Below are 27,991 nucleotides of genomic sequence, written 5' to 3' on the forward strand. Positions count from 1 at the left end.
ATATACAAATTTTGTTTATACTATACAATAGCCCAAATGTCCAATAGCAATCTATTTAATCATATATATATATATATATATATATGTAAAAATATTTTGTTAAAAAAATAAAATGCTAACCATCATCTGAGTCTTCAATGAATTGTAATCTTTTTTTTTGGGATTTAATTTATTTATTTTGAATTTTACAATTTTCCCCCTAATCTTACTTCCCTACCCCCACAGAAAACAGTCTGTTAGTCTGTACATTGTTTCCATGCTATAAATTGTTCTAAGTTGAATGTGATGAGAGAGAAATCATATCCTTAAGGGAAAAAAATAAAGTACAAGAGATAGCAAAATTATATAATAAGATAATGGTTTGTTTTTTTAAAATTAAAGATCTTTGGTCTTTGTTCAAGCTCCACAATTCTTTCTCTGGATACAAATGGTATTCTCTATCTCAGATACCTCAAAATTGTGCCTGATTGTTGCGCTGATGGAATGAGCAAGTCCATCAAGGTTGAACATCACCCCCATGTTGCTGTTAGGGTATACAGTGTTTTTCTGGTTCTGCTCATCTCGCTCAGCATCATCATATGCAGATCTTTCCAGGCTTCCCTGAATTCCCAGCCCTCCTGGTTTCTAATAGAACAACAGTGTTCTTGACTTACATATACCCCAGTTTGTTAAGCCATTCCCTAACTGAAGGATATTCACTTAATTTCCAATTTTTTGCCACCACAAACAGGGCTGCTATGAATATTTTTGTACAAGTGATGTTGTTACCCTTTTTCATGATCTCTTCAGGGTATAGACCCAGTAGTGGTATTGCTGGATCAAAGAGTATGCACATTTTTATTGCCCTTTGGGCATATGAACTATAATCTTTTTGCTCCATGGAGGGTCTTGCTTCAATGTTGATGACTGCTGACTGATCAGGTCAGGTGGTTGTTGAAGGTTTTTGGGTAGTTGTGACAATTTTGTAAAATAAAACAATGAAATTTGTCATTTGAATTAACTCTTCTTTTCACTTAATTAAAAACAAAACAAAACTATGTGACATGCTAGAACAGAAGAAATCCCAAATGCAGAAGAAAGACCTGAAATGAATCAGAATCCAATCACAGTTTATAAAGATTATAAGAGCATTTATTGCTTGAGAAGAAGCTGTAGCAATGAGACAATCTTCTCATCTGTTCAAAGGGGAGTAGGAAAGAGTGAAGTTTATACATATATACGTATATATACGTATATATATATATACATATATGTGTGTGTGTGTGTATACACACATATATATTTTGGACTTTTTGAGGTATTTATGACTGTCAGGTTAAAGGAGAAACACAATAAACTGGGAAGTCAGGTAGGAAGTAGGGGTCTAGGACAAAAATATCTGTAAATACAATAAATCATAAAAAAGAAGAATTGCTGTTTCTTTAGGTAAGTTAGAAAGCAAGATGTTTTCCTTACTCTCTGACTTGGTCAGGACTAGTTTCAGTAGTTGCAGGAATCTCCAAGTTCAGCTGAAGTTTTCTTTACAAAGGATTATTGGCATGTCAAGCAACCTTGGCTTTCTGTCAATCTCCTGATTGACTAGTTGCAGTGCTATTACTCCATTGTCTGGTTCCCCTGTGAAAAAGAGATGTTCTAGTATATTTAACCAGTTAGTGCAAGCATGACATTAAAGTATTCTGAATTAAGGTGGATTAAGTAGACATACTTAACACATGGTGCTAGACACATAGTAGGAGCTCAATAAGTGCTTATTGAGCTGCAAAAGAGTGATAAAAAGATGCCCCAATTCAATTCCTGAACTAGATCAGCATATATGGGTGGCAACTCCTCAAGAGACTAGACTTTGGTTATCAACATTTTCCTATCCTCCATCTTCCACCTCTAAGGCAGCTGGATGGCACAGTGGATAGAGCACTGGTCTTGGAGTCAGGAGGACAGGAGTTCTAATCAGGCCTCAGATTCTTGACTCTTATTATCTATGTAACCCTGGGCAAGTCATTTAACCTTAATTGACTTGAATCCAATCCAATCATCCTAATTCATATCTGGTCATTAGACCCAGATGCCCTAGAGGAGAAAGTGAGGCTGGTGACTTAGAACACTCAAATCCAAGTGTGCTTGTCATGGTATCACATTTCTGATGTGGTCTTCTTTGAAAATGAAGTACAAACATCCTCCATCTTTATTTCTTTAGGAGGGAGAAAGGTTCACTGAGTGAGTGAGTGAGACATGAATGAGACATAGTAAATGAATTTTTCTTCCAAGGACAGTATGAGGAGAATGTCATTGGAAAAACGCATGTAGCTGTGAGCTCTTTGCAAGATGCCACATCCTGGAGAAAGTTCTGTAAGGTAGTGGTTAGATTTTTATGAGTTTCCAGAGGGCAGGACTTTTTTCAACCCCCCCCCCCCCGAAAGATAATTGAGTACAATTCTCCCTACTCCTGTCAAGGACTTGCTAAATTAGCTGATGCTCATTGAAGAGAAGGAAGGATGAACTGTGAAGGATGCAAAAGGATAATTGAAGGATGAAATTCTATCCTACTTCAGTGTCAACAGATCTTTACTATGCTCCTAATTTTTTTTCATCCCCTATGTTTGTTCCATCCTTGAATAACTCATACTAGAATTGCATTCCTGTGATTCCTTCATCTGACTGTCTCTTAGCTAGTCATGTCTTTATTCTTCTCCAGCTTCTGCTTCTTATTCTAAAGACTTTCTCAACCAAGCCTCCATTGGATACTACTCCCATTCCCATTTCAATTTCATTTTCTGTGTCATATTCCCCTTATAGAATGTAAGCTCCTTGAGAGGAGGGACTTTGCACTTAATAAATGTTTGTTGATTTGACTTCTGAGATTGTAATGAAGACTAGCATTTGAAATTGGAAGGTATTTATTTTAAAATTAAAATTGCAATAAATCTAATTTATTAAATAATTTGGTTTAAAAATGGTTATATTTAAACCTGGTAAGAATATTATTCCCAGAAATATTCATGAAGGAGTAGAAAAAAAAGTCTTCAATCAGAGTCAATGGATTCAAGCCCATTTTCACTCACCATCTGTTCATATTGAGGCTATTACAGGAAGGAAGGGGGAAAAGAATAAATATTTATATAGTTTCTACTTTGTGTTGAGCACTGTGGCAAACATTTTATAATTATCATCTGATTGATTCTCAAAACAATCCTTCCAGGTAGGTCCTGTTATTATTCTCATTTTTCAGTTGAAGAAACTGAGGCAAACAGAGGTTAAATGACTTGCCCAGCTTGTTACAGTTAGTAAATATCTGAGGCTGGAATTGAATTTCAGGTTTTCCTGAAACCAGACCCAATGCTCAATCTATTTACTATCTAGCTACCTCATTGTTCTGAAACTTTGTCTTATTCTGTAAATCCTTAATATTGAGTTCTCCCAGACACTCGGATAGTTCTTCCCCCAATCTGGAGTCTGGTTCTTGTTAGGGACTGTTGTGTATGGGAGTGATGTGAACCTTCATCACCTGGTGTCCTTGAGCACCAAAGCCTTATTTTACTAAGTGCCAAGGAAGTGGGAGTGCATTGGAGACTGGGGCAGTACTTAAGCACTTATGTTTTGGTGAAAAAAACGGAGACCTTGGAGACCTTGGTTTACACAGGGAGAATTTGTCTCTCTTGTCTCCCACCCCTCCAATGCTCTCCTGGGGAAAGGATAATGGAGTCCAGAAAGGGACTCAACATATGATGTTCGGAGAGGGGACTCAACATGTTCTAAAAAAGACTACCCAGAAACAGAGATCCCCTGGTGCCCCATTCAGATTGATCAAAATTAACTGTGAGGTCATTACTGCCTTTCTTTATCCTTTGGGAGAAGACATCATGACATCCCTAAAGTGATCCCATTCTAGGGATGGACCCTGACTACCACTCTCCTGTAGGATGTCCACCAGAATTTGAATCTGGACAGTAACATTCTCTGTCCTTCCTTTTCCAAACCTAGAACAAACAAGTGTATGATTTAGGATCCCTTTTGACTCTTTTATCTCTGCTATTCTCCCAAAATAACTTCATCTGTACTCTCTCTCCTCTCATCTCTTTGTTTCTTTTTTCTTTTTCTCTTCCTCCTCTTCCTCTTCTTCCTCCTTCTTCCTTCTCTCTTGACTCTGAATATCTAGCTGTCTGTATCTCTCATCAGACATAAGCACCTAGATTCTACACCATGAAATATTCATTCACATTTATTTTCTTCTCTTGATATATTTTTTTAATTTTTGCAAGGTAATGGGGTTAAGTGGCTTGCCCAAGGCCACACAGCTAGGTAACTATTAAGTGTCTGAGGATGGATTTGAACTCAGGTACTCCTGACTCCAGGGCTGGTGCTCTATCCACTGCGCCACCTAGCCGCCCCCTCTTGATACTTTTAATATCCTTTGGAATTTGCTCATAGATATGCTCTTTTTGTCTCTTTGACCCCTGAAAGTGTGAAAGTTTTAAAAATAAAGAGCTATAACCTTGTCTTTACCTAGACACACAAAAGTACTGATTGCATTTATCTTTTATATCCAAATTTATTTGATTTCTTTTCTAATATTTCTTTCACTGATAAGTTTTTTGCCAAATGCCCTACTCTCTTTTTGATGTAAAATCATTTTTCTTTCATTGATGATAAAGTTCATTTTTGTGGGCCATATTGTTTGGAGACACAAATCAATTTCATTCAACTTTCTGAATATCATTTTCCATTATCTACTTTGATTTTTTAGAACTGAGGACTTTTGAATGATCCCAGATTGGTTTTCCTTTTTATTTGAAGTTCTTTTTCCTGTATGCCTACAATGTTTTTTGTATGACATTAAAATTCTATATTTTGATCATGGAATATTTTGTTTTATTTAGAATTTCTCTTTTTGGTGACCTAGGAATTTCACTATTATCAACCTTTTCCTCTGTTTTCAAATTTCTGGGGATTTTTCTTATATGATTTCCTGAAATAAAATTTCTAGATTTTTTTATTTCATAGTTATCTTCTTATTATTGTTCAGTCATTTCTGTTTCTTTGTGATCCCATTTGAGGTTTTCTTAAAAAAGATACTGGAATGGTTCATTTCCTTTTCTATTCATTTTACAGATGAAGACCAACAAGTGACTTGCCTTGGATCACATAGCTATTAAGTGTCAGAACTCAGATTTGAAATAAAAAAGATGAGTTTTCCTGACTTCGGTCCTAGTTCTCTTATCTTTTGTGCCACCTAAATGCCTTATTCTTCTCTTAAAAATCTATAATTATATTTTTGCTTTTATTTATAGTTATTCTTATTGCTTAATAGCAGAGAGATTTAGTGATCTCCTAGTTTATAACAAGTCCCTGGAGAATGGATGAATCCCCATAAGGATGATATTGTAATCTTAAAAATAACTTTATATGGGGGCAGCTAGGTGGTTCAGTGGATAAAGCACCAGCCTTGGAGTCAGGAGTACCTGGGTTCAAATCTGGTCTCAGACACTTAATAATGACCTAGCTGTGTGGCCTTGGGCAAGCTACTTAACCCAGTTTGCTTTGCAAAAAAACTAAAAAAATAATAACTTTATATGATGTATTCAGATTTCTTAGCAAATAGGATAGGATTGATAGAGAGTTGAAGATGTAGGTTTCACAAATAAACATAGGTGCCAGAGGATGGATCAAATATGGAGAATCCAGGTAAAAATCTGAAAGGAAATAATATGTTGACAATATCTATGAAGCTGTAAATCTACTTGAAATTATATATCAGTTTGCTTGTAAAGGAGGATTCAATCTAGAGGTATCTATAATATCTAGAGTATCTAGAGTATCATCTAATACTCCAACTGTGGTTTGAATATCTGAGGAAATAGAAACCTATTACAAATATTGACCAATAATTCACACACCACTTGTTCTGAACTATCTTTTGGACAGTGGGTGTGGTAACCAAGGTTGCAGAAGTGATGAGTCACTGAAAAAGTGCCAAGACCATCTCACCAGTGACCAAATTGACATAGGATACATAGAAATCATGAGTGCGACAGTTTTGCTTTTATGGAACCAGAGGGGGGCAAAGTGTCCTGTGATCACCCCTGTTAATGTTGTTGTAAGATAACAGTTAAAGCACCTCACCTCAAAGAGAAGAGAGAATGGGAGGGGAGAGGAAAGGATGGGAAGGGATGGGGTGAAAAGGGGAGGAAAGGGGAGGAAAGGGAAGGAGAGGAGAGAGGAGGAGGAAAAAAGGAAGAAATAGTAATTGTTCATGAATGAGCTCTACTTTCTTTTTGACACTCTCTTGAATTACTTTCTTTTCCCAATTTTTTCCTACTTCTCTAACTTGCCTTTAAAAATTCTTTTAAAAACTCTTTCAGGAATTCTTTTTGGTTCTCAGACCAAATTATATTTTTCTTTGAAGCTTCATATGAAATTATTTTGATACCATTATCTCCAAGTTAATGCCTTGATTCTTGCTGTCATCATAGTAATTTTTTATAGTCAAAATCTTTTTTGTTTATTTTTTACTCATTTTTTTCTTTTCTGGTGACTTAGTGTTTTTATGTGAGGGATGAGCTCCAGTCCTGCCCTTTCCCAAGTTTTTTTTTTGTGTTGGGTCTCAGAGCCTTACTTCTGGCTTTCACTGGAGGCTTGGCTACCATTCTGGCTTATGCTTTTGACCTCCTGGGTAGGTGGTTTAGCTTTTGGCCTGCTTCAGGGATGGGGTTCTGCTGCTGGGGTTACTATGGCAACAGGGTCTCTCTGCTGGAAGGCCCCAGGGATGGTATTTTGCTGGTGGTCAGCCCTTCCCTACTGGTCAACTTCACTGGTTAGCAATGGGGTCAAGCCCTTGCTGATAGTTTGTGCAAGGGTGGGGTCACTGAGGTGGAGGGGGTGGGGTCACTGGGGTGGGACCTTGCTGAGCTACACATACTACTCACTTGCTTGGGGGGGCTGCTGGCCTACAGAAGGGTGGGGGCCTTGCTGGTGGGTTGCCCCCCAGCTTGGAGCCTTGCTGCAGGCCCCTATCTATGAAACTGGCTGCTGCTTGCTGCTCTTGGACCTTGCTCCCCTCCTACCCCAGTGAAACAGATCTTTCCTGGAGGACTGGTAAGCTGCTTTCCTACTTCTAGATCAATTCTGAGGTAGTTTTCTGTTGTTTGGAGGGGAATTTAAGAGGGATTCCTTCCTTCCTCTTCTATCCTGGCACTGAAAATATCCTCCTCTATTAATGTTTTTCAAAGCTCAGTATCCCTAGCTCTTCCAGGCTGGAAATCCAGGGGCTACTCATGGATTGATCTCACTCTGATCATTGTGGGAGTTTTGACATGCTCAGTTTTTGCCATGGATCAGATCACTTCTCCTTAGACAACCTGATGAACCTTCCCCCAGCCACAGCTCCAAGGGATCACCATTTTAATGTTTAATTTACTGTTGAACTCCAGTTTGTTTAGCCTACCCATGTCTCATGAGTCTTGAGACCAAGTGATCCCCAGTATCAGCTTCTCTGAGAGAAGAAATTACAGGAGTGCCCACTTATACCCAGCTGGTCCTCCATTCTCACATCCCAAAGAATTCCCAGATTCACACATAGAATGATCTTCCCTCTTCCCTTTCTCTACAACTTCCAAAATATTTTATTGGAATTAATCAGTCCATGCAAGTGTTGGTAAATGTTGAACAACCAGCTTTCTAGAGGATAACAATGAATGCGCAATATACTTATAATGCTATACACTAGATTTGTGTTGATAACTCCTGAACAGTTGCCGTCAAACTTGGTTTTCCCAACTAAGGAACCTAGTGCTTAGAAGTCAGAACCAGTACTAGAAAAATAGGAAGGACAAGTTAAACCAAATAGAGCATGAATGAAATAACAAGCCATAATGTGGATTTCAAGATTACATTAGGATTAGAAAAGATTGGAAAAGAAAAATTTGAAAAGACAAAAGGAAATCATATTTTATTAGTAAAACAAAAAGAAAAATCAAAGAGATTCTTCTGATCTTGGCAGAGGAGCCAGTTTATGATTGTAAATTAGCTCTTGGGACAATTAAAGGAAATATAACTTTGTTTATGACCTTGGTTCAAGAGGTCCAGACATGTACAAGAACTGATGTCAAGATTTATTATAAGGTCCCAACAAGAGATTGTTTTTTTCCCTAATGCTTCCCAGAAAATTTGTGATTAGCCTTTAAATTTCTGTTGGTTGAGATTTAGGCAGTGACAAATTAATAATTTTCCTAGCCAGGACTAGTCAGGCTTTGGGGTCTTGAAAGAAGATGAAAGGCAAAGTTTTCTGTCATTTCAGTTTTATCTAACTCTTAGTGACTCCACTTGAGGCTTTTTTGGTAAAAATACTGGAGTAATTTTCATCTTCTTCCCTAGGTCATTTTACAGACAAGGAAACTGAGGCAAAGAGAGTTAAATGACTTGTAAGAGTCTGAGGCCAAATTTGAACATAGGAAGATGTCTCCCTGACTCCAGGTCCCAACATGCCAGTCACCTACCCACTCCATAGAGGAAACAAGAGGAAGAAATTTTTCACTGGGTTGTCCCATTAATTTCAAAGGATAGCAATACAGGGTCCTACCAAAAAAACCACACATGTCCTTGGATCAGCTAACACATATCCCAGAGCTTTAAGAAATAGACTATAAAATTCCCTTGACCTACTTGAGCTGGATATAAATGGTTCTTGTCTTAAGAATTAAGGCAGAGATTGTGGCTAAAAAACTCAATTTCTGAATGCTTGCTAAGAAGTCTTGTCTTTTTTTCCCCTTTAGTTCTGATTTTTCTTTCACAACATAACTAATATGGAAATATGTTAAATATAATTTTATGTATAACCTATATCAAATTACTTGCTGTTAAGGGGAAGGAGAAAAATTTGGAACTCAAAAAAACTTGCAAAAAGATGACTGTCAAAGACTATCTTTGCATGTAATTTAAAAGGTAAAATAACATTTAAAAAAAATAATGAATCCTCTGTCCAAAGGGCCTGTAGAAGGGTAGGAGAGGGAGAGAACCAACAACAAATGTACTATCTGATGAAACATCAAGCAAGGACTGCTTGTATTCAGTGTACAGAACAGTAAAAGAATTAAAAACCATTATCATTCTGGACAGCTAGATGTGGCAGTGGATATAGTGCTGGCCCTGGAGTCAGAAGGAAATGAGTTCAAATCTGATCTCAGACAATTACTAGTTGTATGACTGGGCAAGTCACTTAACCTTGCTTGCTTCAGTCCCTCATCTGTAAATAAGCTGGAGAAGGAAACTTCAAACCACTACAATATCTCTGCCAAGAAAACCCTAAATGGGGTCAAGAGAGTCAGATACTACTGAACAATAACAACTTAATCATTTTTTGAGTACCCCTATCAGCTTTGACTGTTCTCCTAAAAATGGGTGGCACAGCTTGAATTACAAGTGGAGAAAGGACAACTGGTGCTTTATGATGGTGGGGGCCACCTCAGGACCCCTCCCTGGGTTAACTGCCCAAAAGTTCATCCCTGCTAGAGTAAATATCTGAGGAAGCACATTTCTTAGCATCCTAGGATCCAGTCTTTTCAGGAAAAAGAGTACAATGGCATTTCCCTGAGAATATTGACTTTACTTGGAGATTTTTTTTTTTTACTGAGGATACCCAATCTCTTTAGCCTCCCCTTCTACATTTTTTTTTTGCAAGGCAGTGGGGTTAAGTGGCTTACCCAAGGTCACACAGCTGGGTAATTATTAAGTATCTGAGGCTGGATTTGAACTCAGGTACTCCTGTCCTCCAGGGCTGGTGCTCTATTCACTGCACCACCTAGCTGCCCCAACTTCTACACTGCAATAAAAACAGGAAAGGGCTGGCTAAAAACTCCAAGATCTTTGGACTGTCTGATATCCATATTCTTAAAGTTAACTGATGTCAGACCTGGTGAACTGTCACCAGAGTTCTGATTCATATCCCTCTCTTAAGCTTGTTTTCTCAAAGAATCCTTGAGAATTGGAAAGAAGAATGGAGAAAAAAAGCAAACTTCTTAAAGGTAAGTACATGTATTTTTTGCAATTGTCTTAAATGAGTTCCCCTCCCATTTCCTCAACCATTTTTTTTGCAGTGCTAATCCATCTAATCTCAAACACAAATTATGCCTTCCACATTGAGATTTTCCCCCAATGATAGTTTCAATATATTGTGGGTCAGCATAAAAAATTAAATGGGAATTTTGGAGGGAGTATTGTGGAAGATGCAGACTATGTGCTAGATTATTCATATTTTTTCTGACAGTTTATTTTTTCTTTTTTTATTGTTCAGTTGAGTGGGGGACAGTGAGAGAAAAGATTATAAATACTTTTAAAGTAAACAAATGGGAGCAGGTAGGAAGTTCAGTGGATAGAAAGAACACTGTCCCTGAGTTCAAATCCAACTTCAGACACTTACTAGCTGTGTGATCCTGGGCATCATTTAAATTACAGTGCCTCCAAAAAATGTAGATGAATAATGATAACAAAAAAAAACAAATTAATATTGGAATAAAAATATTTCTTTCCTCACTTGTTAAATGAGGAGAATATTTGCTTGAAGTACCATATGGGCTTCCTGTATGGATCCAATAAGAATCAAGATATATTAAAGTGCTTTGAAAACTGCCAGATTTCTATAATAAATATTAAGGAAATTATATCCTAGTTATCCTTTCACTCCTCACCAATCCACCATTTCACATACACATTAAATATAGATACTGTATTTGGTTACCCTCACTCACACAATGTCTTCTTCATTAGGAGAATTGGACCAATACCCTCGGAAAAGTGTCTATCACTGGTCCTCATCAGTAGGGTCACCGAATCCCCCACATCGGATTTCACCAAAATGGAAACAAAACCAAAGGTCCATAGAGCAGATGCTCCACTTTAGCCACCAAACTAGAACCACCCAGGCATCACCTCATCCTTCCAAGTGGTCTGAATCAAAATCTGAACCATGGGTCAAACATCTGGTCAGAGCTACCCAGCATCTCCATGCAGATCATAGGGCTGTGCCTGTACCATTACCCTATCTTCATCAACAGGCCAATACTAAATCAACACTAAGCCTTAAAAAGAGGGCAGGCACCTCAGTCATGTCCTTACCTAGGCCCAAAATCAGGACCAAGAAAGCTGAGGGATCCTTAATAGCCACCAAACATCAACCAAAGTCTCCACCAGTCTCTGACTCACTGAACCCAGTGGATTCCCCAGGTCCTGACCATCTTCCCAAAATTTTTCCAGACTCTGACGATCCAATGGAGGACCTAATACAACTCCACCAGAAGCCTCCATCTTCAACAATTCCCAATCCCCAGGCTAAAATTCCACCAAGTGAGGGCCATAGGCCCAAAACTGATCCTGAAACCCAAACATGTCCTGATTCCCAGGTTGCAGTTGTATCTGTGCCAGTGAGCCCCCATCAACAGGTTAAAGCTTTACCAAGGTCCAAACACCTAGTCAGGACCACAAGCTCCCTAGCAAGATTGTACGACCAAAAGTCCAAGGCCACAGCTGCACCATCATCATCTTTTCCTGATGACTGTCAGTCCAGAGCCACAACTTTGAAATCATCAGGCCTCTTAGGCAAAGCCTCAAAGGAATATCGTCCCCACCTCAGACCCATAACAGTGATGTCCTTGTGCAGATTCCCTGACCACCGATGCAAATCTATGGCTGCGTCTTCATCTCATCTAAATCAGAGAAAAGCCAGAGCTACAAGTCGAACTGAGAAGAGATGCAAGTCCATTAATCAAGTCTCACTTCAAGCAGAAAATAAATACAGGGAAATAATGCTAGCAACAAAAAATGTACAGGCTCTAATTCCATCAGACCCAGATCATGAAGCTCTCACATTTTTCCTGGACTTAGATCCCAAGGACACAAATCTAACTGACTCTGATAGCCAGGTGAACCCTCCATTCATCCCTGCTTTGGACCAAGCTGAAACTGAGGATATTCCAAAACCAAACATCCAGAGATGTCCAGTAGGACTAAACCATGATATAAAAAAGGCATATGAACCTGATAAGCAGACCATGACTGTACTAGACCAGTCTCATGGGGCAACACCTCCACTGAGATTAGACCAGCAGAAAAAAATGCCAAGTGACCTGGATTGTGGGTCCATATCACCGCCTGTACCTGATCAGCAAGCTGAGGATACACAAAACATCATGGAGCAAGAGCCCTGGGAAGCAGAGCTACCAAAAATAGATCACCAGACAATAATATTAACAGACCAGGACCTTGGAGCAAGACCTTTGCTGGGCTTAGATCAGGACAAAACTCAAACTGGTCTTGACCTACTGGCAATACTTCCACTCAGAATGGACCATGAAGCTGAGGAAATGACACCAGACTCCACTGTACATTTCTCAATACAAACAGATGAAGAAAAACTGGAAACAATACCACCCAAACCAGACAACCTGGGCTGGGACAATGGGGCAGCACCTGTAATGGATGTAGACAATCAAGACAACATTACCCCTGGTCCTGAAAACCAGTCCCCAAGTCCAGCAAGTCCTGACCACCAGGATAAAGACATAGTAGACCACAATGTCTTTGTTTTAGAAACAATATCAGAGGGAACAGACAAGCAGTTTATGGAACCATTTGATCGGGAATTCTGGGGTTCACCTCTTTCAGTGAGCTTAGAGATGATGCTAACTGACTCTGATCATAGAGACACACCTCCTTCTCACCTGGATCATCAGGCTGAAAATAAACCAAATTCTAATACCCTAACCTCTTCTCAAACAGAAGAATGTGGTGGAGAAACAGTATTACAAGGAAGTGACCATAAGGTTGCAGCATTGTCAAATCAAGATCATATAATCACATCTCCACTGACTTCAGACCCACAGGATAAAGTTCTTCCTCCTCCTGGCCACCAGAATACATTCCAAACTGACCTTGAACAAGGGGCTAAGGATATACCAGATCCCATTTGCTATGTGTCCCTTCAAATGGAACAAGAGACCTGGGAAATGATACCACCTAGAAATGAACACCTGGGCACAACTCTGTCAAACCAAGATTGCGCAAGGCCTCCACTGGACTTAGACCAGAAGGGCAATACTTTATCTGACCTCAACCAGCAGAGCATATCTCCCACCAGTTTTGATAAACAGACTGAGGACCTAACAAGTTCTATTACCCATGTCTTGCTTCAAACTGAACAGCAGCATCCAGAAAAAATGGCAACCCAACAGGACATAGTACCAGCAGTCCAGAATCACCAGTTAAGACCTACCCAGTCATTGGACCCCCAGTACTCAATCTCATTTGACCCTGTGTCTGAGGCCATTCTCTCACCAAGCCCTAACAAACAGAATGAAGATATGCAAGTCCTCATTACCTATTCCTCAGTTCCAACTGAACCAGAGCCCTGGGCAATGAGTCAGTCAAAAACTCAGACTATAGCTCAAATAGACTTAAATAAAGAGGCAGCAATTCCCCTTAGTTCAAATACCCAAAACAAAAATCTAGATGTCCCCAAATACCATGCCATATCTTTACCCAGTCTTGACCACAAGCTGGAGAATGCTCCAGATTCCCAAGCCACACATCTCTCAGACCAGCCCCACTTGCAAATATTATCAGTGGATTTAGACAAAGATACTCTTCTACCCACACCCAAGTCACCTGTCTCTCTTCCAAGCATCATTGAAAAACAAACTGAAACCTCATCCTATCCTGCAAAGGTCCAGAGCAAACTTCCAAAAAGTCTGTTTCATACCCATAAGGTTCCACCTCCACTGAGGGCTGAGCCTTCAAAAGGCCAAAGCCATCAGAGTAAGATCAAACTGAGCTCTAAACATCAAGATCAGGTTCAGACTAGGTTCCAATCCCAGACCCAGACAGTAAGAAACAGAAGACTCCCATGGTGCTTAAATTACATCAGACCATATAGTGTAGAGGGGGAGTTTGTTCCTGCTAGAATCATTGAAGCCATCATTGATTCCATCCCTCAGCAGAAAATTAAAAATGATATCTGTAAGCAGATTCTCCTCCGAAGGATGAGGGTGTCTCCCCTTATTCATAAAGGCCAAAGACTCTTTATGTCTTATACAGTATGTTTAATCTGTACTTCCTGGATACCAAATGGCTGCTCACATACTCAGGAGGTGAAATCCCCTTGTGAGGCACAACTCATGGCCATACCAATCCCACTGCCTGGTCCTAAGGAGGAGCTGGGTATAAAATTTATTCTCCAAATGCCTAAAGCCGAAGTTTCTTTTTATAAAGAACAAAACATTTGTTGCAAATCAAATAGACCCTGGCACCATTCATCAGGCTATTTACCACATCATTCTTCACCATCTGTACCAACCCTTTTACCAATAAGGGAAAAATGGCTTCAATCTATGCTTAGTAAGAATCAACAGCCAAAGGGGAGAAACTCATCTAGAAGTCAATTGCCTTGTGTAGGGGAAATGTCAGTGAAGAGGAATAATGGTACAGGAGAGGGACCAATGACCCCTAGGACTCTTTTCAGATCCCTTCTAGAGAAATTTCAATTGAAGCAAAAAGAACATTAAAGTACAATCTTTCTCTTTGAAAGCAGTGGCCTCCATGAGTATATTTGGAACCTGTATCTTATTTCTTATCATGTTTTGTTTTATTGTGGCAGAACAGGGAGACAGGGATGCCTTGTCTTTTCAGTTTCTGGTGAGGGTCAATTAAAGACAAAGTTTCTATGTTCTTCTCTCCCTCTCATGCCCTAGTCTAACCTCAGAGGGTCTGACAGAGTGGACCCAAAATAGAGCAGAAAAACCTTCACTACCTGTCTCTTTGTTTTATTTTATAGCACATTGATATAGGTCTTCAATCCCTATAAATCTCAGTTAGGCATAACTGTCTTATCCATTCCTTTACCCACACACTAGCTTCAAAGAAAATTGTGACCTTGGTTCTGCCATTCTATATTTCTAAAGATCCACAATTTTATCACTAGCTAACAGAGGCTTCATGAAATCATGGCCATCTATATAAAGTTGTCAGATTTGAGCTAGGGACCAACACTATTCTTTTTAAAAAACTTTATTTTTGAATTTTACAATTTTCCCCCTAATCTTGCTTCCCTCCCCCCACCCCCAGAAGGCAGTTAGTCTTTACATTGCTCTACTTTGAATATCCAATATTATCTTTGTTGGGGGTTAGGGCAGTTAAAGGGCAGAGAAGAGACAGAAAAGTTAGTCAAGGTTAGGTGACTTGCCCAAGGTCACACAGCTAGCATCAAGTAGTCTGAGGTAAGATTTGAATTTGGGTCCTCCTGACTCCAGGGTCAGTAATCTATCCACTGTACCATCTAACTATCCCTTTGTGTCAGGCAGGCACCATGTTAAAATTGGGAATAAAAGTAGAAAGACTTCTTAGATGGTTTCCCAGGGGTAGGTTGGTAGAATGTGATCTGGCTTCTGAGAATGCACAACACAATTCAAAAACTTATGAAACCTTCATTTAGTTTGTGTCTACAAAGCCCACATTGCCAACCCAGAAAATGAAGCAGAGGGTGAGTGCCTGTGCCAACATTACAACATTACAGACCAGCTTGACCCTTAACTAATATGGCCCTCAAGTTTTCTTTGGGTGATGTGGCCTCCAGAAGAGCTAAAAGTTGGGACAACCCATGACTAATTCATTAATCATCCTTACCTTCTATTCTAAAAAAAAATTCCAAAATCTGGTTTTCTCTCTTTTGATGATGGCCCTCTTAATTGCTGAGGAACATAATACATGTCTTTAGGCACAATACTTGAAGGCTTTCCAGTTTGGTTTAGTAGTTTTTTTCAGTCATGCCTGACTCTTCATGACTCCATTTGGGCTTCTCTTGGCAACCATTTCCTTCTTTAGCTCATTTGTCCTTCACCATGAGGCAACCAGGGTCACATAGCTAGTAAGTATTTGAGGTCACATTTGAACTCAGGAAGATGAGCCTTCCTGAATCCAAACCTGGTGCTTGATCCACTGCACTATCAGACTACTCTTTCAGTTTGGGTAGGACTTGCCAAATTTAGTATAGCTTTCCAAATCTACATACAACTTTGTGATATAACAGAGCTGAATTTTATCAGATTTTCTACCTGGGAAATAGAAAATATGAAATCCTTATGATCATGAGGGTCTAAATTTACAAAACTGTCCTCTCAGTATCATTTGTAGGAAAATTATCTGCTACAATATAATCCCGACTGTAAAAAAAGAAACCTGAGTTCATAGCTCTTGGTGGACCCAACATAATGTTTCAGCCTCTTCTATTCCTTTTGTTTACACCTTGGACCAGAAAAACTGGCCACCTTACTGTGCCTCACACTTGTCATTCCAACTATCATCTCTGTACAGCTCAAGAATAGCCTTCTCCGTGAAGCCTTTCTGATCCATCCTCCTCACTCCACCCCATCTGTTAGTGCTTTCCTCAACAAAATTTACATTTTTCTTTAGTCTGCATATACTAAGTATTTATTTTTAAACATGTTTTGCCAAACATGTTTTGCCAAACTTATGTAAACTTTTATATCCCTTATCCCACAGCACAATACTCAGTGCTGAATATTCTTCCAATAATGCCTAAAATAAAAAAAAAACACCATCCTTTATTGATGTAGCAGAACCAAAGTCCCTTCAATAATTTCTGATTAAAACCAGAATCATACCCTTAGGAGAAACTCATCCAGGGAAGTTGTAACCTGGAATATCAAAAAATCTCAAAGAATGTCTTTTTTGTCCCCCCCCCGCCAAAGCATAGTCATGCCACTAGATCTGGGTATTTATTCACCACAAGGGTAATATCATTTTCATATAACTATCCATTACATACTAAGCAATGGGGATCATATCATTCAGTACAAGGATGCCTAGTTGGTCCCCAGCAAGAATTTGTTTCATTCCAGTCCTTTCAGGGAACTTTTGTCATTGATTTCCATGCTTCTGTCCTATGGATTTGAAAGAGGTATAAGCATGTAATTGGAGAGAACCAAGGAAACCTATGTGTTTGATCCAGTTTAAAAATGGTCTACTTATTCTCAGTGTACCCACATGGCTCTAAGGGATACCACCATAGAGATTTTTGAGTTCCCCTGCAGCAACAACTGGTTCCCTGGAAATGGGGTGGGGCAGCTTAAGTAAAAGAGGACAAGGGGGAAACTGGTGCTTTATGATGTCAATATTCCCCTCAGATCCTCTCTGGAATAAATTCACCAAAGTTCAGTCTTACTTTGAGCACCTGAGGAACATCTAGTTTTCTCTGAATTACATGATTCAGTCCTCTTGGGGTGGGAGGGTGGGTTGGAAGAGCTTATCTTTCTGAAAAAAACTAGATTTTGCTTTTAGTTACTTTATATTTGTTGTGGATCCTGTCCCTAAAGGCTTTTTACTGTGGGGAAGCTTGTAACCAAGAATCACAAGCAAGAATTGTGCTGGCAAAAATTTCTGAGTATTAGAACATTTGAAATACCCTGCTCATCTTGGAAGTTCTCACTGGTAAGCTCTTGGTCCCATAGGACTCCCTCTGAGTATATATAGTAAAGTGCTTGGCAAACCTTTAAAGCACCTTATGAATGCCTGCTATTATTATGGCAACCTTATATATGAACTTATATTTAGGCTAGGTGGTAGATTCCCTCAAGATCTGACTTTTGTCCCCCTGAAACAAGTATTAAACTTGTGTTTTAGTCACTTGTTCACATAAAACTAAATAGTTTTGTGCAAGGCACTGAGTTCATGTTACATCAAACAAAATAATGGAAAAAACACTTGCTACCTGTCTACACTGAGTTTACTAAGGTAGCTATCATAACAAAAGGGGCAGGGCTAATCATATTTTTTTGTTCTTATTGAAATATACTGACTTAGTGAATGGACAAGATGGGACAACCAAGGACAAAAATAAAATTCCATTTTTATCTTTTCATGGAGATGGAAGGTCAAGCTTTTTGTTTTGGGTCCTTGGAGGAACCTGCCAATGGAAAATGCCTTTGAGTCACCCTAACCTGAAAATCTTCATGTGGACAATGTTTTTGTGATGTCAGGGTCTCAGGTCCCCAGAAAATTGGGACCTTGGGCTTTAATCCTGCTATAGGGACTCAAGATTACTGTCCATCTAGTTTTCTATGCCTCTTGGTATACAACTTTCTTAGGAGGAATGTTTTTATGATTTTTTCCTGAAAGTTTTCCTGAATTATTTTCTCAATTGATTATTTTGCATAGTTTTTAAGGCTCTGTAAGTTAAAGAAATCCTGATCCCTCAAGAGTCACTTCACGTTATACTAATCTTGAATCCATTGGCATTAGGGCATTTGACTGTTCTCCCTGAAGATTCTATTGATGAAAAATGCTGAGGGAGGGAGTGAAGTGACCTGTTTAGGGATGAATAGAGTGTGGGGTCACTAGGATGAGTAGAGGAAGAAAAGAGGGGTTTTGAAGGGGGCTAGTTAACCCAGTCCTACCTAACTAGCTTTACTTATGGTTTCTTGATCCCTTGAGGCAGGCATCCCCAAACTCTCCATAGCTTCAAAATGAAATATGTTTATCACTGTGGGAAATAAGAATATGAATACATACCAAAAAATCTCCTTGGGGGGGTGATATGAAGGAATTGCAGCAGATCTTGGTGTATGAGCCCAAAATAGCCCTTAGACAATTTGTAACTTCCTTTGACTCTAGGGAACCTGAGTTTTCTGAGGCTGAGAAAAGAGATACTGAACCAAGAAAATGCCACCTAACATCACAAGGGTTAAATAAGAAATCTCTACCTTGATGTTTTGTCTTTTTAACCTGCTAAAATGCCCCCTGAAAATGGAGTAGCTCTCTTCTGTTCTCAGTGAATTTGAATACTCATGAGAGTGAGTTTCTTGGATCTTTTCCTTAGAGAAAATATTACTGGGAGGATAGTACTTGGTTGAGGGGAGGGATGGGTTGAAGTGGAATGGGGCTTGATTCTTAGAGAAGGTTTAGAAGACCTAGAAAGCAATGAAAACAGAAATAGATGAGCATCAAAGACAAAGAGATACAGAGACACAGAAAGAGAGAGGGAGAGAGAGAGAGAACTGCTTAGCCAATTTTATTCATTCTATTGCTGTTAGTGGTAAGATAAGGCTAGAACAACTCTTCCAAAATTGGGAATGAAGCTAAGTAGACAGGAGTAGAGTTAGTGGCAAAGGGTGAATGAAGTTCACTAGAATCAAAACTGTTTACACTTTTCATTAACATATTATTTTCTCAAGGAGACCTTTTGGAAGAAGAATGGAAAGAAAACCCAGGATTTTTCCCAAAGGTGAGAACTTGGTTTTCAGTTATCCTATTTAGGTATCCACATCACATCTTTCATTCACTACTGTTTTAGGGGAGGGGCAGGGTTTTATCTAGCTGAACTTGATCCTATGAGAATACTCTGAATTAAACTCAGTATAGTGGGAAGACTACTGACCTAAAAAACCCCCACAATACTCCAAAATACAAGACCTGAAGAACATATTCCAACCTTGTTCTTGATATATCAGTCATATAGCCTTGGATGATCACTTTGCATGCTCTGAATTTCTATTTGCCAGATTTGAGGCCTGGCTCTCTATATTTCTTGTCCATAAAAAGAGTAAGTGAAAGTAACCTCTTATAAAATTGCCAATAAAAACATAGGAATTGCCCCTGGGGAGAGAGAGAGAGAGAGAGAGAGAGAGAGAGAGAGAGAGAGAGAGAGAGAGAGAGAGCAGGGAATATATGAGGCAAAAGAGCTTTAAGGAAGAATATAATATAGTTATATGACATAATAAAGCACATAATATAATGAAGCATAAAATAAAGCAACTAAATGCCTTTTCTTTCCTCATCTGTCATATGGGAATAATGATTTATGCCTTGTCCCAGGAATTTTCCTTCCTATGTGGCTTAAAAGAAAGGAAGACATAGAGAATGTTTTGAAAATGGAAAAATACATCAAAAAATTTCAAGTATTAGATGATTTTTATAGATACACACATTCACACACCATTGCTTTTAATTTTAATTTACTAAGTACTATGATTTTTATAAATACACACATTCACACATCATTTCTTTTCATTTTAATTTACTAATTTTCAAAGCTTATTACTAAGTACCATAGTGTTAGTTTGAGTAATTCAAAGACAATCCACACTTTCTATTGGGAGGAAATAACAACATGTATACAGTTAAAGAAATATAAAATATATGTAAATTTTAAAACAATGGGATTTCTAGAATACTGGAAAGAGGGTTAGGAAAGAGAAAGGGTAGATAAAGGGAGGGACTTTCATTTTAATTGATTTTTTTATTGTTTCAATTGCATGTTACGAAAGTTTCCAACATTCATCCACATCATATATATATTTTTAAATTATATAGATTCCTTCTACGCTCCCTTCCCACCCCTCTCCTCTCAGCAGCAAACAGGTGAATATTGTTCATACATATTTGTGTTTAGTGTGTTTATAGATTAGTCATTTTCAGTATGAGGAATTAGGATTAAGGGAAAAGATCACGAGATAGGAAAGAATTACATAAGAGAAATTTTTAAAAAGTGAATATAGTGTTCATTCAGATTCTGAAAGGTTGTTTTTTAATTTTGTTTTATTTTTCTTCCTCTGCATGGGAATGACATTGTCCATAGCAAGTCTTCTAGGGTTGCCCTAGCTCCCTGAACTGCTGAGAGGAGCTGCATCCATCAAGGTTGATCAACTCACAATGTTGTTAATATGTACAAAGTTCTCTTGGTTCTGCTCCCTTTACTCAGCATCAAAGTCCAATCATTTACACTTTCTTATAGAACAGTAGTATTCCATAACATTCATGTACTATAACTTGTTCAACATTCATGTACTATAAGTTGTTCAACAGTCATGTACTATATCTTGTCCAGCCATTTCCCTTGATGGGCATTCCTTAATTTTCAATTCTTTGCCACTGCAAAAAGAACTGCTATGGATATTTTGGAACATGTGGGACTTTTCTAATTTTTAAAGCAAATTTTTCTGGATATAGGCCTGGAATGGGGAATTGCTGGGTTAAAGTGTATGATCACTTTTATTGCTCTTTGGGCAGAGGAAAGGAGGAACTCTTTAACAAATGGGAAAATTTGACCTATGTAGAAAGGAGAAGATGAGCAAAGCTCTGAATGGACTTAGGAATTTTTAAGAGTTGGAGATTCCAAAGGAAGAGCATTCTAGACAGAGGTTCAGACTACCAAGGGGCACCAGAGTTCTGGGTGACATGCACCAGGTACAATGAATGATCATCTTGTTGGGAGTAGATGAGGGTGGAAGGGAGCAGTAATAGGAAGTCAGCCAGGTTCTGAAGCACTTTAAATGATAAAGAGAAAAGCATGTATGTCATCTTAGGACAGTAAGGAAGTTATTGAAGTTTCTTGATCTGGGGAATTATTTTGGTCAAATTTGTGTTTTAGAAATATCAATTTGGCATCTGCCTATTCTTAGATACTGAATTGCTTTTCCCATATAGCATAGTGTATTTTGTTGCGCTCATACCCATTATCTTCTTTACCAACAGAACTGGTCCATTTCCCTCGGAAAGGCCTCCAAAACAAGACAAAATCAGTGCTGTTACCATGCCCCCCACACCGGATTTCCCCTCTGTGGGAAAAAACCTATAAGACCAGGACTGAACAGGTGCCCCACCTCAGCTACCAGGCCAAAGTCACCGAAACATCATCAGCTTCTCCATTCCTCAGAGATGCTAAGAGATTATCCTCAATAGCAGTGCCCAGAAAAATAGCCAGTTCTTCCCATCTGCCCCACACTGATCTCAAGGCAATGACTACCCTATTACCCTGTCTTCACCGAGGTCTAGCTAAAACATCCCCCCGTCATAAACATAATGCTTTCACCTCAGTCATGCCTTTTCCTAGGTCTAACTGTAAAGTCAAGAAAACTGCTCTGAAGTTTTCTGATAAACAATATCTGATGCCTCTACCTGATTACAAAAACAACCTTGACTATCTACTGGACCTTGATCAAATATCTTTGGATAACTCAGGCTCTGACCACCTTCCTAAAATTTTCCCAGGCTACAAAAATCGGACTGAGGCCATCACAAACCCTGACCAAAAGGCTTTAGCTCCAATTCCTTACCATGTTTCCTTATGTGAGGGTGACAAGACAGGATCAGGACTTGTATGCAGACCCTGCCTAGACTCTCAGACAGAAGCCACACCTGAGTCACTGACCACTACACAATACACTAAAACTTCCCTGAGGAACAAACAAAACCAGGTTAGGGCTGCATCTATGGTGTTAGGATTTAATAAGAAGGGAGACAAACCTACATCTCCAAACTCCTCCCATTGTCCTAAAAATTGGTTCAGTGCCAAAACAATAAAATCACTAGACCTGTTCAAAATGCTGGAAAAATCATATTCTGATCCCCGCCCCAAGAATATGGTATCACTGGCATACCCTGAGTCCAGATTCCTGACTTCATCCTTTTCACATCACAATCAGAAGACTAGGGTTACAATTGTAACCAGTCCTGACCATCAGGCTGAGCATATACAAGTTGCCACTTCTCAAGTCACACTTTCAATGGGCGCAGAACCCTGGGAAGAAATATCATTACCAAGGGCAGATGACCAGACTGCAACTATGGCAGATCAAGATCATGTAGCAACATTTCTATTGAATCAGGACAGTTCAGAAGATTGTACTATATCATCATCTGTCTCTGAGGCTGAAGATTTACAAGACCCAAATATCCATTTTAGATTTCAAGCAGAACAAGATCAACAAGGGAAAATGACAGAGGAAATGGAACACCAGGCTATAATCCCAGAAGATAAACATCATGAGACAACAAATCCATTCTTAGTCCTACAAGATACTTCAGCTGGTCAGTGGGTCAAACTTTCACCAAGTCAGATTAAAACTACACAACGTCTCTTTGGCCATATCTCAGTTCAAACAGACCAAAAGTCCTTTACCCATGCCTCAGTTCAGACAGAACAAGAGAGTTGGCAAACAATATCATCAAGAATAGACCATCAGATCACAATACTTATAGGCTCAGATCATGGGACAACTCCTTCACTGGGCTTAAATCCCAAGGTGGAGAACTCTGATCTTAACTACCATACAACATCTGCACAGATCCCAGACCACCAGGTGACTGGAAATATAGCCATTAATCCTCCTGTCACACTTCAAGCAAGACAAGATCACTTGGGAGAAATGGAACAAGAAATAGACCTAGATGGGATCATATTTTTAACAGGTCAGGATCATGGGCCATTGGAATTAGGCCCTCAGGACAAAAGTCTACATGACTCTGACTACCAAGAAGAAATAGTGACTGGCCAGGATCCTAAGATAATACCTCCAATGACCTTAGGGTCACAGAAAGAAATATTACCTGAATCTAACCCACAAGCTACATTTCTAACAAATTCTTACCATTTCTCCAAACAGTCACAAGACCACCTTGTCTGTTTTTCAGTTCAAAAAGAATATGAGGCCTTGGAAATAATGTCAAAAATAGATCAGGAGGAGTATGGTACAGCATCTATACTAGGCTTAGATTCCAAAAACACACTTCAAGATGATCTTGACCAAAAGACTACATCTCTTTCCACCCCTGACCATCTGGCTGAGGATTTACCAATACTAGACATCCAAATCAAGTATCATGGAGAACTAGTTCCCTGTGGAGAAATAGCAGTGGGAACACATCACCAAAACACCATATTAATAGACCAGGGTCCTCGGGCAATTCCTCCTTTGAACTTAGATCCCCAGGATAAGTCTTTACTCGCCTCTTACCCCTGGGTTACAACTCCATTGGACCAGGACCATGGAATAACAGCTCAATTAGTTTTAATCCAAAAGAACAAAGCCTTGCCCGAGCCTGATCAATGGTCCACAATTTTAACAAACCCTCATCACCAAAACCAAGCTATTCAAGATTATATTCCTGAAATCTCACTTCAAATAAATCAAGAAAAATGGCAAAAAATGCCATCAAGAATAGACCAGCAGGCCACAGTTCTAACAGGCCAAGATCATGGAGTAACAAAACCTCTACTGGTCTTAGACATCAAGGATACACTTTCACCTAGCCTTGCCCACCAGGCCATGTCTCCACCTTGTTCTGATCACCAGGCTGAGAATATACCAGATCCAAATGTCCAGTTCGCAGTTCTAGAACACCAGGACTCCTTGGGAGAAATGGTACAGGAAACATACCACCAAAGTACAATATTAGCAGACCAGAATCATGGGACCATATCGCCAGGGAACTTAGACCCCCAGGACAAAATTTTATCTGCCTCTGATCCTCAAAACACAATTGTAAGATACCAGGATCATGAGACTTCACTTTCATCCACCTTAGGCCCACAGAACAAAACCCTAATCAAATCTGAAAACTCTGTCAAACCTCTACAATGCCCTTACCTAGCTGGGAATCATCAAGACCAAATACCCCAAACTTTATTGCAAACAGAACAAGATCTCCAGGAAACAATACCTGCAGGAACAAGTGACCAGTCCACAAAATTAAAAGTCCAGGATCAGGAGACTATACCTCCACTTACTTTTAGACCACAGAACAAAACCTTATTGGAGATTGATCTGGAATTGTCCACACCACCTCACCACCAGGACAAGGACACACCAAACCATGTTGCTAAAATCTCAATTCAAACAGAGCAGGAGTCTGTCAAAATGATGCCACCAAGATTATGCCACCAACACCACCAGGATTATGGAACAACACCTCTAATGGATTTAGATCCCAAGGCCACTAGTCCTACAAGACTTGACTTAGTCCAGGATTATGGAACAATACCTCTAGTGGATTTGGAGTCCAGGGTTACAAATCCTACAGGCCTTGAATACTGGGCTACATCTCAACATAACCCTAACCAACAGGATAAGATTATCATAGACCAAAATACCCAGGTCACACTTCAGGCATGTCTTAATCACTGGGAAACAATATCAAAGGAAAAAGACCTGAATCTTATAAATGTAACAGATGAGGATTTCTTGGAATTAGATAACCAAGAAACAACTCAACTTGACCAAGTTGAGGATATACAATATCCTAAAGTAATAATCTCACCTCAGTCAGAACAAGACCATTGGGAGTCACTGCCACAAGGAGTAGAAGCCAAGGACAAAACTTTCACAAGCCAGGCAATATCTCTGTTGACCTTAGGACTTCAGGATCAGACTCCACCACTCTCTGACCATCAGACCATACTTCAAACCAACCCTAAATACTCAGTTGAGGATACTTCAGATTCTGTTATTCACATCTGTCCTGAAATGATGGTGCAAGAAATGATGGTGCAAGAGGACTTGGAAATACCATCAATAGTTAAAAATCAACAGGTTGTAGGTCCCTCAGACCAGGAAACTGAAACACCACTTGCTCTAGGCTTAGAGGAGGATAAAGTAGAACCTGGTCTCTATCAATTCACATGTTTACCCAGTTTTGACCATCAGTCTGAGGGTCCACCAGCATCTAATATTGATGCCTCAACTCAAACAGAGCAAGACTCTTGGAAAACAATGCCCCAAAGAAAAGATTCCTGGGCTAAAGCACAAATTGACATAGATCATAAAACAACACCTCTTGTGGGATTAGACCAGAATGAAGCTCTTACTGGTACCAAGTATGAGGTCAAAACTTCATCCAGCCCCTATAAGCAGACAGAGGAAGCACAAAGTCCCATCACCTATATTTCATTTCAAACTGACCCAGTACCCTGGGAAACAATTCTACCTATCATGGACAAACAGACTACAACTCTCAAAGCTCAAAATGAGACAATCCTTCACAAAACTCTACCTGGCTCCAGTTATCAGGACACAAATATGCTCAGTACTGACCAACAGGCAGGGGATATACAAAGGCTGATTGCCCGTGTCTTACTTCAAATGAAACGAGGGTATTGGGAAATGCCACCAAAAATAGACCACCATCAGAACACAACCCTCAAAGGCCAAGGAAATGAGACAATACTTTTACTAAACTTAGACTCCCAGGATGAAACTCTGCCTCAGGACACAAGAGAATTCATTCCTGACCAGAAAATGGAACCTCCAGAAAACTCCAGTGCCCATGTCTCATTTCAAATTGAACCAAAATCCAGGGAAACAATACCACCAAGAATAGACCATCAGGTCACAAGTTCCATGGGTTGGGTTAATGGATCAGTATCTTCACTGAGCTCAGTTCCCCGGGACCAAAATCAACCTGGCTCTGATCATCAGGTCATCATATCTCCAGTCAACCCTAACTATGCTCCAGAAGTTGTTCCAGACCTCCAAACCCATGTCATAGCTCCCTCAAACAATTATCACATGCCAAAATCATTAATGAATTTAAATCACAAGATCATGTCCAAATCTGTTGCCAGTCTGAAGCCTGGGCAAAGTAAGCAGAATCCTTGGTGTTTCAAATATATCAAAGCATACACTGCTGATAGAGCAACAATAACTACTGAAATTATACATACCATCATTAGATCCATCCCTCAAGAAAGAATAAGAAATGATATCTCAAAACAGATTCTCCTAAAGAGAATGAAGGTCTCTTCTGCTCTTCATAGTGGTCATCAGATCTCCTCTAGTTATCCAGTTTGTTTAATCTGTGCCTCCTGGATCCCAGATAATTGTCCCCATGTTCAGAGAATGAAATACCCTTGTAAGGCACAACTATTGGCCATTCCAATTCCTTTGCCTAGTTGTAAGGAATATATGGGTGTGAAATTTGTCCTGCAAATACCCCAAGCCAAATGCTTCAGATTTATTCTCCCAGAAATATATTATATTTCACAAATGCCTTCATGTCATTCAACAGACTCTTTACCATCTTCATACCCAGGATCTGTGAGGTCTCCTGTGTTCCTGAAACATGAAGCCCCAGTGCCATCTCCTTCCCCTGAAAGGATAAAGGGGCTCAGCAGTTATATAGTTAACAAGTATCACCAGCCAGGGGAGAGAGCCACATTTAGAAGCCAACAGTCACCCACAGGCACAGGGTACATGAAAGAATACAGCAGCAGAGCAGATGAACCAAGGAGACATCCAGTATTTTTCAGATCTCTACTAGAGAGATTTCAGTTGAAACAAAAAGTAAATTAAATGGCTAGTTTTTCCCTTTTCAAAAGATAATAACTGTATATATTTGAAATTTGTGTTTTATTTTGTATCTTTTTTGTATTTTTATATAACTGTTAATTTAGATTTTTCAAGGCAATGGGATTAAGTGACTTGTCCAAGGTCGAACAGCTAGGTAATTAAGTATCTGAGACCAGATTTGAATTCTCCTCCTCCTGAATCCAGAACCAGGGCTCTATCCACTGTGACACCTAACTGCTTCCTTTATATGTAGTTTTTGAAAAGTAGTTGGATAAGTTGAGGATACGGCTATTTTTTTAATTTAGGAGGGAGTCAATTGAGAACTCTCTTATGTAGTCAGCTAATAAGAATTTATTGAATAGGGCAATGACTTGCACTTTTGGAAAGCAAGGCAGAGAATTTTGCTCAGAAGTCTAAAAAAGAATTGTGGACCCAGTAGAACATATCACCACAAGTACCAAACGGGTTTTTCATATGTGAGACTTGTACCAAGATTGAAAGACAGTAAATGCTACCATTTGGGAAATCAGACAAAATGCTGCTTTATCTCCAAGTGACCACACAACCAAATATTTTTTCTCTTTTCTTTGTCTAGAGTCATACAGCTATCATACGGATCAGAGTTGAACTCAGGTCCCCCTTAATTCCAGGGTCAGTTCTCTATTCATCATGTCTCCTAGCTGTCCCCACACATATATTTTTATGCTCCATAGCATATGCTCTCCATAAAGTTCTATTTCTGATGCCAACGTCATAGCAGGGAAATGGGTGGTTTTGAAAGTTTTGTCAAATTTTGCTGGTCTTAACCAAGCTGTAAAGGTTTTATTAACCAGGAAACCTTTTTTATTTTTAGGCTCAGATAACTCCCCCTCTCT

At 39.3% G+C, this 27,991-nt stretch overlaps 1 protein-coding gene across 2 annotated transcripts; it reads left to right on the forward strand.

Moving 5' to 3' along the window:
• Positions 1-6,931: 6,931 nt before the first annotated feature.
• Positions 6,932-27,157, forward strand: LOC141507281 (uncharacterized). 2 transcript variants are annotated; one of them, XM_074214797.1, is made up of 5 exons: positions 7,070-7,089; positions 9,947-10,013; positions 17,370-17,484; positions 19,227-19,276; positions 21,526-27,157. In XM_074214797.1, the coding sequence occupies exons 4-5, from the start codon at positions 19,246-19,248 to the stop codon at positions 27,117-27,119; spliced, it is 5,625 nt and encodes a 1,874-aa protein (XP_074070898.1). In that variant the 5' UTR covers positions 7,070-7,089; positions 9,947-10,013; positions 17,370-17,484; positions 19,227-19,245; the 3' UTR covers positions 27,120-27,157. The 2 variants fall into 2 exon arrangements, with proteins under 2 accessions (XP_074070899.1, XP_074070898.1); XM_074214798.1 differs by lacking the exon at positions 9,947-10,013 and having other exon boundaries at positions 6,932-7,089.
• The last annotated feature ends 834 nt before the right edge of the window (positions 27,158-27,991 follow it).

Source organism: Macrotis lagotis, chromosome 1 (genome assembly GCF_037893015.1).
Source record: "Macrotis lagotis isolate mMagLag1 chromosome 1, bilby.v1.9.chrom.fasta, whole genome shotgun sequence".
Taxonomy (NCBI): Eukaryota; Metazoa; Chordata; class Mammalia; order Peramelemorphia; family Peramelidae; genus Macrotis; species Macrotis lagotis.